The sequence below is a fragment of the Phocoena sinus genome, chromosome 8 (assembly GCF_008692025.1).
Source record: "Phocoena sinus isolate mPhoSin1 chromosome 8, mPhoSin1.pri, whole genome shotgun sequence".
In the NCBI taxonomy this organism is placed as follows: Eukaryota; Metazoa; Chordata; class Mammalia; order Artiodactyla; family Phocoenidae; genus Phocoena; species Phocoena sinus.
In genome coordinates this window covers 66519594-66537150 of record NC_045770.1, presented here as the reverse complement: position 1 = coordinate 66537150, position 17557 = coordinate 66519594, and the positions used below count along the sequence as shown (strand labels likewise).

Sequence of the window (17557 nt, the reverse complement as noted above, 5' to 3'; positions counted from 1 at the left end):
CTACACAATGGAATACCACGGAGCTATGAAATGAAGGAGAAAGTTCTTTATGTACTAACACAGAATGATCTCCAAAATAAAATTAGAAGTTCAAAAAAAGTATGTACAATATGCTAGCATGTTATTATTTGTTCAAAAAAGAAAGAATATGATATGTAAATTTTCTCATATATTCATAAATTTTGTCTGGAAGAATGCCTAAGAACCTGATAATAGTATCTGTCATCAGGGATAGGACCAGGACGGCTCAGGGACAGACAGGGACAGGGATGGGAGATAGGACTATTCATTTTGTGCCTTTTGTACCCTTTTATTTTGAGCCATGTGAATGTATTATCTATCAAAAAATGCACAGCATGATTAAACTTTATGATGTAATAAAAAGGGTGTAGTTATACACCAGCCTGTCCATGCTTATCCTGAATTGGCTAAAAATAAAGTCTCTTGTTAATCTGTATAGCTTTTTGAGTAAAGCACCAAAAGAGAGAAATAATTTTTTGCTTGAAAACTGAAATCCCAAAATAAAAGTTAAATTTTTTTAAAGTTTAAAGAAATAAAGAAAAAGTTCTCAACAATAGGGATGGTAGAATCAGTTTGTTTAAAGCAATCAAACAAAGAACAACAACAAAAAAGAAATTATGTAAGTGTTTACACTGGCTCTAAGGATGAGAGACTACGTTACTTTTTAAAAATATTTCCTTATTGTTGAATTATTCTGATCTGTTGATATATTAATTAATTTTATAATTTGAAAAATTATAATCAGATTTAAATATAAAAAAGCCTTAGGTCCCATTGGTAGTCAAATATACATAAATGTGTTTAAGCTAGTAATAAAAAAAATACAAGTTTAAAAGAGACACCATTTTCTTGACTAGTAAAATAGCAACACTGAAAAAATATGATACTGAATGCAGGTAACAGTATGGTGAAAAGGGTACTCTCATTAATGGTGAAATATAAACTGGTACCTTCCCCTCGTTTTAATTGAAATTTACAACACACCGTTGTAAGAAATAACACAGAAAGAACCTATATAGTCTTTACCCGTACAATTCTCTTTTAAAAAACAATTTGTCAGTGTCAGTTAAGAATCTTAAAAAACTCACACTTTTCAACTAGTAATTCCATTTCTTAGAACCTATCCTAAAAAAATATAATTCAAAGGAGAGAAAAAGCTATATGCATAAAAATGTTCATTCAATACCATATATAAAATATAAATATATTCATATATATGTGTTAAACGATAAGAAAATAGTTCATTAAATAATAACATAAACACTAGACAGAATATTCTACAGCCACTATGTCACATTTATGTAGACTATGAGGTAACTGGCTTAATAGCTATGATATAATGTTGATTTAAAAGATAAAATTTTATGTATAATAGTGAAAAATATTCATATGGTCAATGAGTGGGAAAGTAGCGGAATTATGGTTGATTCTTTGCCTCTTCCAAAACCTTCTAGAACGTAATTTCAAATTTAATTTTTTCAGATTTTTTTCAAATTTTCTAAATTCAGGTTTTCCTACTTTTGTCAGAATTTAATTTGAGAAGCAAAAAGAGATGAAAGATGCCTGCTTGTTAACCCAATAACTAATTGCCTGGCATGAACGGTAGTCTTTTGTTAGGAAAGAGCCACTTACTTGCATCTTTCTCTGGAGAAGGAGGAGGGACCCCCTGCCCCAGACAGGTGCCATTGACCAGCTTCTCTGGGGGCTGGGCATTGCCCATGGGCAGCACCTTCCCCTTGGGGCTGCTGAAGAGGTCTTGCAGGTCCTTTCTTGGTCTGGATTCTCGGAGGAAACTCTCAAAAGATTTGTCTTTGAGTCTGAGGGAGGAAAAAAGTGAGGTCTTTTTCTTGGGATCCCTGGAAGCATCTGGGACGGTCTCTTGCAAACTCACTTTCTCCAGGAGGGTGGGGACATCTTCGATCTTGCTGCAGTGTGGGGACACGAGTGTAGGAAATGTCTTGGATGACTGGTTGGGCAAACTGTGGGTGCGGAGGGCAGGGTCAGGAGGGCTCGGGGCTGAGGGCTGGGCAGCCCTGGCGGCTGGGGGGCCCAGGGAGAAGAAGGCTGAGGCCCTGCTCGCTATGTCTCTCTTGGGGGACCGTTGGTCCCAGTCTTTACTGGAGCTGCTTTTCCGAAGGCTGAATGAGCGAGTGCAAGCGTGGGGTGGGCTGGTGGGCAAAGTCTTTGACTCTGGCTTGGCCCAGGCCTTTCTCCCATTGTCGGAATTGGGGAGGAGCGGCTCCAGGGACCTCCGGATGGCGTTGGCTATGAGCCGCAGCGGGGACTTGGGCGGGGCCACGCTTTGCTCCCTGGGAGTCCGTTCAGCTGGGGTCCTCGTCTTCTCCTGAGCCTCTCTCTGGGCTGGTAAGATCTCTCTCACTGCCCGAGGGAGCAGCAAGGGGCGGACTGGTTTCAGCACACCTCCTCCTCGGCCATTCTCGGGGCTTTTCTGGGAAAGTCTCACCCTGGCTTCCAGGCGCAAGCTCTTAGGGTTGGAGTCATTCAAATCTAGCAACCTAGTCTTCTGCTCCCGAGTGAGAACCAGCTTCTTTAAGCCCGACTTCTTCTCCTCTGCCAGCTCTGACCTACCCTCCTCTCCCCTCCTGGGTCTGGTACTCCCTTCTCCAGGGTCCTCTCCAGCCCTGGGAGACAGCTGTTGGTCTGGCGAGCACCTGTCCTTCCCTCCAATGGGGTGTGGGCCTCTGTGGATGCTTCTGGTACCCACAGGAGGGGCCTCTGCTTCCTGACTCCCATCAGAAGCCATCTCTGCAGCGCCGGATGGCCTCAAGCTTTCGAGGCCGTCTCCACCAGGCCTCACCAGACAGTATTCTGTCTGCTCCAGCACCTGGCCATGAGGGATATGCAGGGGGATTTCCTTGGGTGGTCCTTGGGTTCTGGCTTGCCTCAGAAAGCTTGGGGTGGAAGGACTGAAATGACCTCTCGAGACCTGAGAAGGAGGGTTGCAAACTGTCACCTGGAAGGGATAGGCAAAAAGGAGCAGTGATTTTTAGAAGTTCCCAGCATTTATTTATATGAGGAATGCACATCTCAGTCTATAGCCCCCTCCCTTCCTCTCTCCAGATCTCGGATACCCAAAGTCAAAAAGAATTCTGCCTAGGATGATTTCAGAGGGCCACTCTTCCTTCTAAGTGGCTGCCTTGGCATGGGCTGGAATTGGCCCAGAGCCCCCATATCACTGACCAAAGTCTTTCCTGAGCCTTAGATTAGGTGGGTAGGAAGCCAGAAAGGAAAGCAAAGTCACTGACAAGCTCCTGGGCCAGTGAGGGGACGGCTGGCCTGGTCCCTGTGGGTGGCCAGGCACATAAGGAAGCTCAGCCATGGTCCCTACTAAAGGGCACATTCCACCCATAGGTATGTTCCTCCAACAACCAAGAAACCAAGGCTTCTTCTTTGGAGACCATTAAGGTAAGGATAGACAGCTACCCTTCTGGCTTGGAGCTGTGGTGGCAGGATAGCCTTTAGGATCTTCCAGTGACCCTTCAAAACCTGACTCATGCCTCTCACCACTGAGAAAGCAGCCATTTCTAGCACGCAGGAGCTTGGCCCTTGGCAAAGGGAGAATATAGAAGACTTGAGAAGGAGTGACTGTGCCCTGCCAAGAGCTCTGGTCATGGGAGTTTCACAAGAGTATGTACTTTTCTGTCTTGGATCTTCTACTTCCCAGAGCCTAGAACAAGGTCTGGCAGGTAATAGAGGCTTGATAAACCCATATTGAAGGAAAGAGTCCAACCATGACTGTCTCGGTGATGCCATTTTCTATTCAAGGGGGTGTTGCTTCCAAGGTCCTCAGCTGCTACCAAAGGTACCCTGCGTTCTGTGCCTGCCATCCTACAGCTGCCAGCTCCTCTACACCCTCTGTGAGGCCCTCAAGGGCAGAGCACAAGCCCTAGCATCTCTGCATCCCACAGTCCAGCTCAGATCCCATGCCCTATAAAGTCTGCTGAACGAGTGGGTGGCTGTGCCCTCCGTGGCTGAGAAGGAGCAGGGTGCACTTTCGTGGAAAGGACGAGTGAAGAGGTGTGGGGTGGACTCCTGACAGAGCATCCCTCTGGCCCTGGCTGTGCACTTGGGGTGACCCAAGGGTGCTGGGAATCCAGAGCTCAGTGTGGAAGTGGGAGGAGTACAGGCAGCTTGTCGTCCTCACACCTGTGCAGGGCCCTGAGGGCACTTACCTGAGGCGGGGAGAAACTATCCAGAGCATGCGGGACACCAGCTGAAGAAGAAGACGGCAGAGAAGGCGAAGGGGAAGGAGGAGCTTCCTTTGGAGGCGCCATAGGTCTTTTGTTGTTCATTGGTGTCATATCTACCAAGGACAGAACACGCTCTCCATTACAGACTTGTAGCTTCCTTATTTTATCAGGAAAAGAGGAGGTTTTCAGTGAAGCTCCTCTCTATAGAGTCAGAGGGAGGAAGATGCCAGGGACAGATTCAGAGGCCCCGGAGCCCACTGCTTGGGACTTGGAAGAACAGGAGTGTCAGGCTCCTGCGGGGGACGTAGGTCCCAGGACGAAAAGTCCAAGAACCACTGTGTCTCACACACACGTGAGAATGTCCCCGAGAGTTAGAACAGGGTTCTCCAGGGTGTTTCTGGGAAACGGACATCTACCTCTAAGGTCTGCCCTAGAGCCATCGTAGTGGGGAGCTGGGGCTGCATTAAATCACTTAGTCGATAAACCACCTGAGGCCTCTTCCCGTAAGATGCACGCTGGACCATTCGCCACGGGCACAGACAGGAAAGGCAGTCACTGCCAAGGAAACGGGCTCTTCCTCCCACATGTGTATCACGGGGCTCTCAGACGAGATGGTTAGTTTTGAGATTTTAAGAGAACACAAGGGAGGGAGGTTATAATGAGTATCAGATCATTTGAAGCATATGGAGTGGAGTTCGTGCCAAGCTCCTGTTGGTCAGGGAACAAATGAGAGCCAGTGCATGTGCTGTCCTTCTCGACGGGAGAAAGGAGTGTGGCCAGGGCCAAGGAGGAGCCTCATCGTGAACTGTGGGAGCTGAACCCAACTAGTCTAGTTACAGCAGAATTCCGACAGAGGTCGCCCATAAGATCCATCTCATTCCCTCTCTCATGAGTGCACACACACATGTGTGCACACAGACCACCCCCCCAGTAACCTTAATCTAAACTCTCGAGCATTTTGTTTCCCTCTTGGACCGTTTCAATAATAGGTCCTCGAAGGGATTCAGGAGACGCCATCCTCACTTCCGGATTTGGACACTCAATGTCTGACCCTTCAGCCCAGCCAGCTCTCCTGTTAGCCTTCCTGGCACATAAAGGCTGTTCCGCAGAGACTTCCAGGACCACTGTCTCTAACGACCCACTCCTGTCAGACTTCCTGCTTCTGGCTGCTCAGCTGACCCACTTCCCTTTCCCTCCAAGGTGTCCAGCCTTCAGATTTCAGCTTGTTTCTAAACACAATACCCTGGCCTCAGTTTCCCCAAAGCTTTGGCTGAGAGGTTCCTCCTCTGGGACCCACCCAGGCCAGGCTAAACCCAGGCCTCACTCCAAGAGGAGTTCCTTCCAGACCCGTGTGCACAGCGGAGCCACACAGGGGGTTGTCATTACTCCGTCCTGCTTTCCTCTTACAAATGCAAGCACGTTAGAGCTTGCGTCCCAGGCCCGGCCTCTGAAAAGCTGGCCACACACACCTTCGGCAAGCTCCCCAAGGGAAGCGCTCCAGGGGAAAAGGTAACTTAGGGGAACAGATCTGAGGGCGGCAGGAAGGAGCTGCTGGGGACAAAGGCCACTGGCTGCCAGGAGCTGACACTGGGTGGGGGGGTGGGGGCGGCTGGCCAGCCTGCCTGTCACCCGAACCCCCTTCTCAGCCCCCGATTAGATGGTTCGAGCCTAAAAAGGCAAAAGTTGTGAGCCAGTTGTTGCCTTGCTTCCTGTCCTCGGCTTGCCAAATTCCTGCTGAATTCCTTCTCCGCCTTTTCCTGGCCCCCTCATTCTCCTCTCTCTGCCACCTCCTGAATCAAACTCCTGAACTTGTCCCAAAGTCCCCTCAGCTCCACTGACTGCCTTTTCGTTCCCCCGAGGAGCGATCCGGGAACCCTGCGACACAGAGCCAGGACACCTTGGGAGCCAAGCTGATAGGAAAGCCTTGGGGTTCTCAAGGTCATGACCTGGGAGCTGCCCCCCTCTCCTGTGTCTAATCCCCAACCCCACCCAGCAAGTGGGATCTCTCTCCACACGTGAGCCTCAAGACTGTCTTCAGGATAGAAATTGGGGGCAGGGGGCTTGAGGAGGTGGGGGAAGCAAAACACCTGCCATTCAAGCCACTGCCTGGGAGGTGGGCAGTGCCTAGGAACGGAAGGGGAGGCCGGAGCCCAGCTGACAGGTGATGGGAAATCTCACCTACCTGAGGCCTTTGGCTTCCCTCAGAGGATGGTAAAGGGGAGCCTGGGACCCCACCCCTGTCACACCCACACCAGCCACCTGACACAGTGAGTTACATAACCCCTCAGTTTCATCTGAAAAATGGGAACCCTGGTGCTGTTTCATGGGGAAGCTAAAGAAATAAAATGGGATAAAAAGAGGGGCTCAGTGCAAAGCACAAAGTAAACGCTACATGCCAGCTAAGTATTAATTCCATCCCCTTCCCTTCCTCCCATGCACATGAGTGGTGTCCAATAAAGGCACTGCTAAGCGGCTGACCTGTTCCGGGGGGTAGGAGGTGCTGCACATCCATCCTGGCCAGGATTCCTCTAACTCACGGCCCACAGGCTTGGTTCTCATTGACCAACTCAGGTCCTTCTCGCCCTTTCTTGTTTTGCTTGAAAACTCAGCATGGTCCAGCCAGGTCTGCCCTGCCCTCTGCAGGAGCCTCAGTCCTGGGTGCCACTGGCCCTTCCAGTCCCATTGTGCAAAGGGGGTCGATGAACAGATCAGGGTCTGGATTACAGCTCCTCCCATATCCCTCCTGGGTCAGCTGCCTCTTCTCTGGGCCCTCTGGCAATGGAGGCCTTTCCCTTGATCCTAGAGGTCATTCTGGTGAGTATGGTCAGCTGGGTGAGGGCGATAAGGGCAGGCACGCAGCCCCCTCCATCCTCTTGCCTGGGGCTGGGGCCAGAGCCAGCCTTAACAGGGCAGTGAAGGAATAGAGGAGATGGTGTGCCCCAAGCTCTGCTCCCTCCCACAGGACCAGCCTTGCCCAATGGGTTTCCTTTTGGGCAAAATGAAGATGGCTCTGAGGGTTTTCACAAAGACTGGGATTCCAGGGTGCAGCTCCCCAGAACTTGGAGCTTAGGCAATACTCAAATCCTCCCAAAGTCTTGGAACACCCTCTAGGGGCTGCAGCCTGCTCAGGCCTAACCCACGTTCTCTATTTGTTCCTGCACTGAGTTCAACTCAGTTCAGCCAGCTTGGTCCCTGGTTCTTTAGTTTGTTCATTCGTTTGTTCGTTCATTCATTCATTATCCACTTATTCATTCGTTCTGCAAGCAAGGACTGGGTGCCCCTTCTGCACCAGGCTCATGCCAGGCACTAAGCCCATAGAAATGATTTAAACTCAAGGCCTGCCCTCATACCAGCTTTTGCATGCACTTGAGAACCCACGCCTGATACTCCTGGGATAACTGAAGACACAGCTGAGAAACCACGCCGCTGGTTAGCAGTCCCCTCTCTCCTGTGCCTCCTCCAGCACCCACACCCTGCTGTGAGGGTCCCCCGCCAGACTCCCTGCTCTCACTCCAGATCAGGAACTTCTTGAGGGCGGGGCTGGGGCCCTTGCACTGGTGGCACTCAGTGAAGTCGGCTGGAAGCACTGGATGGAATCTGCACCCAAATGGACCCATCCATAGAAGCAGAATTCCCATGACTGGGGAGGGGCTGAGGTGCGGAGTAAATGAGACACGTGGGAAAGGCCTGCCCCAGGCCTTCAGTAAACGGTGATTCCCTCCTTCCCCTCGCCTTCGCTGCCTGGGATCACACAATGGTTCAAGAGTCATTTTACGTTGTCCCCAGGTGAAGTGGCCGACTCAGGTGTGCCCTGGTCCTGTTCCAGAAGTGCCCATTGTCCCAGCCTGGTCCGAGTGAAAAGGGCCGCAGGTCTACGGGTTGCAGAGAATGACTCACTGGCCAGGAGTCAGCGTTGACTCAGCAGGCAGGAGTCAACTAAGTTAGCACGCTATTCCATCTCCAGTGTTTCTTTTAAGAAGCCTTCATCTAACCCCAGGTTTTCCTGGGTCTACCCCTCCTACAGCAAGGTCCGGAGAGGGAGCATGGGGGCAGGAGGAGGTGGAAGGCAGCGATGGATTTGGGATCAGATGAAGAGACCCTGCCCCCTCTCAGGACTGGAGAGATGGAATCTCTGCTCTGTAACTGGGGCAGCGCCAGGAACACGCTGGCCCTGGGACGCTGCGCAACCGGGCACGCGGTCACTGCGCCCCCTAGTGGGAGTCCACTGCCTTGGCACCCGCCGCGGGCCCTGGTCCTCACCCACCTGCTCTTCCTTGGGATGCGGGACCATAACCTGCTCAGAAAAAGGAGCAGCGCGGTGTGTATTTGTGCGTTTGTGTAGGTGCGTGTGTGCGGTGTGTGTGTGTCTTCGGATTCCTTCACCGCTTTGCCCACTGCTGCACGAAGTCAAGCTGATGCCCCCAGCCCAACTCCAGTGTACTGAATCAAAATGTATAGAGCACTCAGGTCTCAGTTTCCTCATCTGCGTTTCAAGAAGATTGGAGCTGATGGCTGCTAAGGTCCCTAGCAAGTGCAATTGTAGAGTTCTAAGGCCCTGTGACTCCAGAGTGGGGAGCTGGGGAGGCAGAAGAAAAAGTAGCAAATCCCTTGGAAGGTGCTTCCTCTAGTGAGCAGTGGAAATAGTCCAACAGTACATTTCTTTCCTTGCCCCTCACATCCAGGAGGCCAGTTCAGAGAGGACATGTGAGGATTGAGAACAGCTGCCCCTGGGAATTAATCAGACAGCTCCTGCCCCCTCCCACCCCCCAGGGAGCTCATGACTCACTCGACTGGAATTTTCTTCTCCCGCTCTGGTATTTGCTGGGAGTTGGAAACTGGAAGCTGTTGGCCCTCTGCAGAACTGTGGTGGGAAAAAGAAAGAGGGAGAGAAGATGGGGAGGGAGGAAGAGTCTGTTAAACGGGTAGGATAAACAGGGAGTTTTTTCTTATGGCCCAGTTACCAAAAGTTAGTAGACTAATGGTCATAGTTGACTGAGCCCCTTCCTTTCCTCAGACCGAACCTCCCTGTCCCTATGACACACACTTCCAACTTTTCATTCATTCACTCATCAAATTGTTTTGAGACCCTGCTATGGGCCAGGTACTGCCCTCTTTCAGAAAATATCTCAAGTTATGAGCCATCATTCGAACTCACCCATTGTTAATAAGCATGTGTGCATACATGTTTATATGCATACATGTATATACATATGTCCGTATATACACAAGCATATATGACACGTTCGTTTTAAGCAGAGCAGCTCTTTGGAGCTGAAGTCTCACATCAATGCCCCAAATGTGTCATAGATGAACCAGAGCTGCTCTCATTGAAGCCTGGAAGCTGCAGAAAGCTCCACCCTCTCTCTACCTTACCCCCAGAGCCCCCAAAACCCTTTGGGAACAAGTTTTAACTGAACTCCTGGACACTCCATGGCCACAACCCCTCCTCTTGGCCTGCTTCCGATGGAAACACATTTGCAGGATGCCGTGGGCTGCGTTATGAAGACCCTTTGCCCAGCTGGGCCTTGAGAATCAGCTGAGCAAAATTAACATCACAGGCAGAAGAAATGGGTCTTAGCCATTTGGGACCTACGAGTGGGATGTAAATGTACCCCGTTCCCACACTGGGCCCTCAGATTTGGCCTCAGGCTCCAGGTCTCCGTGGTGGTTCCATCACGGCCGGAGAGAAAGACGGGGTACACCTGAATGGCTCCCACACGTGGGACCAGGAGGTGTGGAAGGAAAGGAAGCCCGCAGGACTGATGTGGGTGTGGAGAGTGGGTGGGGAAGCTTTGAACACAGCTGGCCCTGCCCGCCCTCTGTCTGCAGGAAGTCCTAGATTCCACTCCCCGCCAGGGCTCAGAGCTGCTGTCAGCTCTTACCAGCCAGCTGTGGAGCACAGGCCGTCCACCCGACCTCGGGGCTTCCTTTCCTCAGCAGGAGGTCTTTCAGCTCCTGAGCTCCTTGGCTCCCCTCCCTTATCAATTTGGAGAGCTTTGCTCCTTGTGTGTCTGGTCTGGCGGTTCCCCATCCCACAGGTCTGCTGTCATAATCAAGCTCACGGGTTTGACGGGGAGGAGCCTATGTAGATAGGTGAGGGCGCCATCTCCCTGCCTCCCCACTGCAGCATGAACAGTCTATGTACAATGTACAGCCACTTCCCCCTGCCAAGTGCAAGTCATGGATGTTTTACATAAGGAACAAGCACAGCTGATTCCCGCAGACCAGAGTTAACCTCTTCATCACCTAATGGAGAAATTACTCAAGAAACACAGAAGAATGCCAGAAGCTCTTACTGCTTCTCCTTGGCTCTTAACTTTGTGGAATGGGATTTATTAGAAATGGTTAAAATTCATGAGAGGTTTTCCATCACTGGTGTTTATAGGGCGTCCATGCACACATTTTTACCACAATAGCAGTAGAGTGGGTAGCCATGATTTGATCTGGTAATTTTGAGCAGAGTAAAGCAGGGCTGTTCGCTTCTTTTAGTTATAGTATATTTATTTAATGCGTTTATATTTGTTTTTAAGGGAGTACTTTTGGAGATCTTAGTGTATGACTCTCTGCAAAAGGAGTAAGAGGGTAAGTATTGTGACACAGGGTGCTGATGACATCATTTTATTAACAATAAATGTCCTCCATAGGCCATTGGACCATCCTGTTATCAAATTATTGCCAGAAAAAAAATGGATAAATACCGATTTTTCTAAATCAGAATAATTTGAGGGCAGATTCCCTCGTAACTGTAACTGGTTTATGTCCCAAGAACCCAGTGCACTAGATCAATTCGTTTAGCTGTCTAGGCGTGCATTTTATAACTAATGCATCCAAGCAGGCCTCTAGGAAGCCGCTCTTCTGTGATTCCCAAAGCGCAGGACGTGGCCCTCCTGCCTGGAGGCATCTGGGGTGCTTCCATAAACGCAGATACTGGTCCCCACTCTAGACCCAAGGCATCTGAATCTCTGAAGGAGGGAACCTAGGAATCTGCCTCTTAAGCCAGGATTTTTTACGAACCACTAAACTAGGTGTTTTAGGGGAGCATTACTGAGCATTTTCTATGGCCTCTATTACACAGGGCTCAGTTTCTGTTTTAAACCATCATGGTGGGCATGCTCTATGCTAAAGAACTTTGAGGAGGGGATACGTTCCTTGATGAGCTGTGGCAGTCCCAGAGTCCTTTTCAAAGGTGGTAAAAACATATATAATATAAAAATCACCATTGTAACCACCTTTAAGTATATGGTTGAATGGCATTAAGTACATTCTCGTTGTTGTGCAAACATTAATTCCATCCATCTCCGGAACTTCTTCATCCCACTGAAACTCTGTCCCCATTAAACAATAATCCCCAACCACCCTCTTCCCCCAGCCCCTGGTTATCACTTTTCTATACTTTCTGCCTCTGTGACTTTGACTATTCTGGGTGCCTCATAGAAGTGGGATCATACAATACTTGTCCTGGCTTAGTTCACTGAGCATAGTAACTTCAAGTTTCATCCATGTTGTAGCATGTGTCACAACTTCATTCCTTTTTAATGCTGAATAACATTCCATTGTGTGGATATAGCACAATTTGTTTATCCATTCGCCTGTTGATGGACATTTGGGTCATTTCTCCTTTCAGCAATTGTGAAAAATGCTGTTATGAGCACGGTGTACAAACCAGGAATCTTTTTAAAGCAACATCCTGGTCTTTTTCAGCACGCCCTCGGCTAACCTCCGAGTCATTTATCCAGGTGAAAATAGTGATGAACAAAGCTCCATGACACCCACAACATGATGTCAACCCTACACTATCTGGTAAAGTGATGGACTCACCACAACCAGCAACACGAAACACAGAGCTTAGACTATGCCAGCGATTGTAGCCTTACAATGTGGTCTGCTTGGCAGTGATGGAAATCATGATGGATAAAGATAAAACCAACAGAAGATTGCTTGAAAGTCGTGAGGTCTATTCACTTCTCTGTCTACCATGTTTCTTATTCTGGAATTAAACTGGACTGTCAAACAAAATGCTTTGGCCACACTGCCTTGATCTCTCCACCTAACCCCATCCTCCTGGGAGAAGTTCTCTAGCTGAGTCATGTTTTGATGTCATGCTCTCACCTGCCAGCAAAGGATGCTGCACGAAACAGCCTTGGGAAAACTATGGCTGCATTTTCTGCAGACCCCATTGTTCAAGACACGACCAAACACACCTCTCAATATCATCTATTTGACATGAGCTGGAAAATTGCCATAGGGTGAAGCATTAGGAAAAGCGGTACCGGCCCTGAGACCTGCTGCAAACCAATGTTTTTTTTCCTCGTCAACAGTCAGAAGTAATTGTCTATTTCCGTTTGAACTCTGGCTGCCAGGAAACTCAGAATCAAATTTATGATTCCACTAGAGCAACTGTTTAGGATCATGGTCTGCCTCTCTGAGGTCTATACCTCCTAAACTGGTTTTCCCTTTCATGTATATATCTTTAGGCTTTTATCTTTCATATATATAGACACACAATTTTGTTTTATGTCTTTTTTGTAAGTTGCCTAAAATCCTCTGACAGTTGAGGAGAAAGGAGAAATGGAGGGAAGGGATGAAAGGTGGGCAGTCTTCGTATCTATAAATGAGGAGGCTGGAGCCCAGGGTGATGGAGAGGCCAGCAGTACCCAAGACTGTCCACTGCCTGTGCTAAGCCTCTCTGGACAGCACCACAAATGGTACTTAGCAAATGTGTTTTAATGGCAATTTGTCCTTTTTAAAAGCAGCTCATATGAGAGGGTAAATCCAGAGTTTACAGGATTCTGGCCCCAGCCCTGGTCTTCCTGTGAAACCATCACTCATAAGAACATTTCTAGGTTCATGTGGAAGTTCTGCTCTCGGCCACCAGAGGGAAGCACAGGACAAGTAGAGCTGCGGCTTTCCCCGGGCAGCTAAGGCCATTGGTCCTGATGATGGCAAGCTGCTATTAGCCTGTTTCTTCCCACCCACAGGTCACTAGTTGCCCTTGACTAAATCAAAACATTCAATTCAAGGCCCTTTATTAAAACAAGCCGGAATGCTAAAGACAATGACTTCTTTGGGTGTGCAGCATCCAGCACTGGGCCACACCACTTACTAAGCTGTGTGAGTCCTTGGGAAAACAGTCCATTTGAACACCTGTAAAATGGGCTTCATGCTACTTACCTCACGTGGTCATCCTGAGGATTAAATGGGGCCATGTACAGGGAAAGCCCTGGCCAATACAGGTACTCAGTGATACGGCATTTGTTACAGCGCATTCCACAAGTCACCAAGCACTGGTAGTGGCCCTGTGCTGCCCCCTGGTGGCACCAGAGAAACTGTGCTGCTCAGAGATGTGTGTGGTCCAACAGCAGCTGAGCCCACCTCCTTTTCCCTCACGGGCTATGGAATGCCAGAGGGCCCCTCACAGATATTCACAGAGGACGCTGCTCCAGGAAAAAGGGTCCTGGGGCCCCCTTATGGCTGCCTGTGACACATAGCCAGCCAGCCCCCTCTGCCTCCTTCCCACTTGAGATTCCAAAGCTGCCCATGGAGAGGGAGGCTGGGCCTGGGTCCAGTCCCCTCACCCCGACTTGTACCCCGGCCCCCAAAGGTCCCAGCTCCACTGCCTCTGAGCCTGAGGGCCAGGCCTACTGTCACGTGGTCCTCCATGAGGAAAAACCGTCCATGGGGGTCCCTGTCCCCCCTCTCCCCTTCCACCCCCGTGTCCCAGGATCACGCAAGCCCGTCTGTCTGTCCCGCCCAGGCAGGTCCTCTGCTCACCATGCACAGCTTCAGGCTCCTCGAGGCCATGTGGAGAGATTGCCCTGGGCAGGGCATCCCTCAGGGAGCTGTGCTGGGCGAGGGGCTTCAGGAGGGGTGAGGGTCGGGGTCCCTGTCGCCGGGGTCTTTCGTCCCAGGGCACTGCACTGGAGGCCTCACTGCCACCACGGTCCGCTTCTTCGTCCGAGCTGGGAGGAGGAAGGAAAGAGCAGGTGAGCGAGGAGGCCTGCCATCCCGGCCGCACTGTGCCCTGCCCGTCGCTGCCCTCCAGCAGGCAAAGGGCTTCTAGGGCAAGGGCCATGGGTTAGTTACCTCTATGCCTGGCACCCAGTCTCTGGCTTTGTTATGGGCTGACCCGTGCCCCGCCCCCCAAATTCGCATGAAGTCCTAACGCCTAGTACCTCAGAATGTGACTGCTTTGAGAAACAGGTCTTTAAAGAGGTAATTAGATTAAAATGAGGTCATTAGGGTGGGCGCTAATCCAATCTGACTGGTGTCCTTACAATTTTCCTTACAAGGAAATTTAGACACAGGCATACGTACAAGGAAAATGCCACATAAACGAGAAGACCGCCATCTACAAGCTGAGGAGAGGGGCCTGGAACAGAATCTTCCCTCATGGTCCTCAGAAGGAACCAACCCTGCTGACACCTTGATCTTGAACTTCTAGAACCGTGAGAAAGTAAATCTCTGCTGTTTGAGCCACCCGTCTGTGGTTCTTCATGGCAGCCCTAGCACGCGAATGCAGGTAAGTTCAGATCAGAGCAGGTGAAAGAGGCCCAGAGATGTACAATGAAATATTCACGTGAAGGCTGGTCCTCTCGTCTTCACCGTCCCCGAGCAGGACTCCTAAGCTCTCTGGGGTAAAATGAGCTCATCATTAGGACTTGGGCCTAAAACGTCAGGTATTTAAATGCTTGCTTCCCTTGGGAATAGATGAGGGAATGGAAAAGACTACAGAAAAGAATGTGTGGGGGGATATTTAACCTGGGTCTGAAATAGCCATCAGGAATTCAGGTGGTGTGGGAGTGGAAGCGGGGTGTCCTAGGTAGTGGGGACAGCACAGCACAGTCCTGGGGTGGGGAAGCACAGAACCTATTGGCTAGTGACATTTTCATGAATATATATATTTTTCTCTCTCTTTCTCTCTCTCTCTTCCTCTCTATGTCCAGCATGCTTCTTTGTGTGCGGGCACCACCCCTTGTCCATCTGTGAGCTTTGGTGGGCCATCTGTCCATCAGCCTGCCCAAGCCTGCCACTCACAACAGCACCCCAGGCCAGCCCATCGATTAGCCCTAATGTAATGTTAGTACCAGTTGGAGCCCAACCTTGAAATCTTGATATGTGGACATGAATCTATGGATGTAGGCTGAGGCCCCCAGCAGCCAAGAGTTCCACATACGGGCCTCTCCCTGGATGGTTGTAGATCCAACATATTTGCCTTTGTTACTTAAGCTTCTTTGGGTTGTTCTACACCCTTGACATGTTAATTCTTCGATCCTGACAACTCCCTACGGATTATCCCATCTTACAGATGGGGAAATGGAGGCACAGAGAAGTCACACTGCAAGTGAGTGGGGGTAAGACCAATTCCCGAATGCTGTCCCCTTGCCCAACCCATCCTGCCCCCGTCCTGCAGCAGCAGGAACGTACCTGCTGTCGTCACTGGTGACCAGGACACGCACAGCCAGCACGTCCTGCCCAACCACTTCCTCCCCGGGGCTGATCCTCACTGACGTCCACTCAGAGGGCAGGAGGGAGGCGACTCCACCAGCCACATCCCTGTGCTCGAGCTCCGGGACACTCTTGGGCTTCTTGGGGGAGGTTGGTTCATCTGTTGAGAGAAGAGGGTCTAGAGAGATGGTGGGAATGGACCGCCCCACAGGACACCTGCCCTTCCTCCAGAGGCTTGGGTGGACACTCTAAGATGGACCTCATCCACCGTGCCATCACTGGATCCCCACCACTTAGCCCACCGGACACCCCAGCATTTAGAGCACATGTCTTGTGTGCAGGGCACGAACATACACACTGTCCGACTTAAGAGTAAAGGAGGGTCTGATATGTCCATAGGTCCCACCCCAGGTCCACCAGCCTCTGCATTGCTGTTACCAGCATCACAATGTCCAATGTGTCACTAAACCCAGTGGTAACTTCTCATTTCTCATCTTACTTGACACACCAGAAGCCTCTGACCCTGCTGATCACTCCTTCCTTCTAGAAACAGCCCTTCTCTCAGCTTCCAGGACAGCACAGCCTGGCTCCCTCCTCCCCACTGGCTACCTCCTTCTCCCTTTGTTTCTTTCACTGGTTGCCCCCGCCCCACCCTGTGACCTCTCAGCACTGGAAGGTCCCAGGACTGTCTTTGAACCTCTTCTCTTCTCATCTCCACTCATGTCCTTGATGATCTCATCTGGTTTCAGCCTTAAATAACCCTAGACAACAATGACTCACACATCTCTCTCTCCAGCCTGGACATTCCCCTGGATCTAGACGCGTATACGCCACGGCTTACTTGGCATCTCCAGGTGGATGTCCAGTAGACGCATCACGCTCATGCCCATGGAATTCTCCAGCTCTGCCTCTCCCCAAGCCTGCCTCCCGCATGGCCCTCCCATCTTGGTAAATGGCAACTTGGGCCTTCAGGTTGCTCCAGGCAACACTTCAGTGTTATCCTTGACTCCTTTAGTTCTTTCACTCTTCACTCAAGCTATCAGCAAATCCAGTTGGCTCTACCTTGAAAATACGTCAGGAATCCAGGCACCTGTCACCACCTCCTCTGCTACCACCCTGGCCCCAGCCACCATCACCTCTTGTCTGGGTTACAGAAACGGCCTCTACTGGTCTCCCTGCTTTCCCTCTGGCCATGCCCCACCCCTCAGTCTATTCTCAACACAGCTGCTGAGTGCCTGTTAACATGGAACTCAGATCACGCCACCCACTGTCACAATCCTCCAGGGCCCCTGTGACCTCATCTCCCAGTGCTGTCCCCGGCTCTCTGCTCTGACCACGTGACCACTGTGCTGTCCCTCCGCACGCAGCACGCCCCCCATCTCAGCCCCTGCTCAGAGGCTCTTGCCTCTTCCTTGGAGACGCTGCCCCCAGAGGGCAGGGCTCGCTCACCCGCCTCCTTCAAACCTTTGTTGCCTTCTCAAGGAGGTGACCCTGACCATCCTCCTGAAACTGCAACCCACACCCTCAGCGCTTTCCTTTCCTCTTTATTTTTATTCATAGCACGTCACACCTTCTAATAAACTATACACTCTTCCCATTTATTTTGTTTGTTATTTCTCTCCCGTGCCTAGAATAAAAGCAGTGATTTTCGCCTCTTTCATTTCTTGCTAGAATGGTGCCTGGTGAAGAGTAGATGCTCAATAATAAATACCTGTTAAATGAATCAATGAATCAATGAATGAATAAATGAGCAAGACAGGCAGCCCAAGTCCCAGATCCCTCTCAGCCACTAACTGGCTCCATGACCCCCTCTCTGGTCACAGCAGGGTAGGAGCTCTTTCTCCTCTCTAAGGTTGACATTGCACTTGAACTTGGCTCCT

At 50.3% G+C, this 17557-nt stretch overlaps 1 protein-coding gene across 15 annotated transcripts in view; it reads right to left on the bottom strand.

Moving 5' to 3' along the window:
- LOC116758806 (F-actin-monooxygenase MICAL2) overlaps positions 1-17557 on the bottom strand; it is a 222787-nt gene that overhangs the window by 52818 nt on the left and 152412 nt on the right. For 14 of the 15 annotated variants that reach the window (XR_004351240.1, XR_004351238.1, XR_004351239.1 and 11 more), the window contains 5 exons: positions 15657-15837; positions 14004-14191; positions 9019-9093; positions 4215-4345; positions 1654-2995 (listed from right to left, as the gene is read on the bottom strand). Coding sequence is in view for 11 of the 15 variants with exons in the window: in XM_032642002.1 (XP_032497893.1) it covers positions 1654-2995; positions 4215-4345; positions 9019-9093; positions 14004-14191; positions 15657-15837 (1917 nt within the window). In the remaining 4 variants the exon portion in view is untranslated. Of the gene's footprint in view, positions 1-1653; positions 2996-4214; positions 4346-9018; positions 9094-14003; positions 14192-15656; positions 15838-16337; positions 17485-17557 lie in introns of those variants that run through there. The other variant, XM_032642016.1, reaches the window with a different exon arrangement.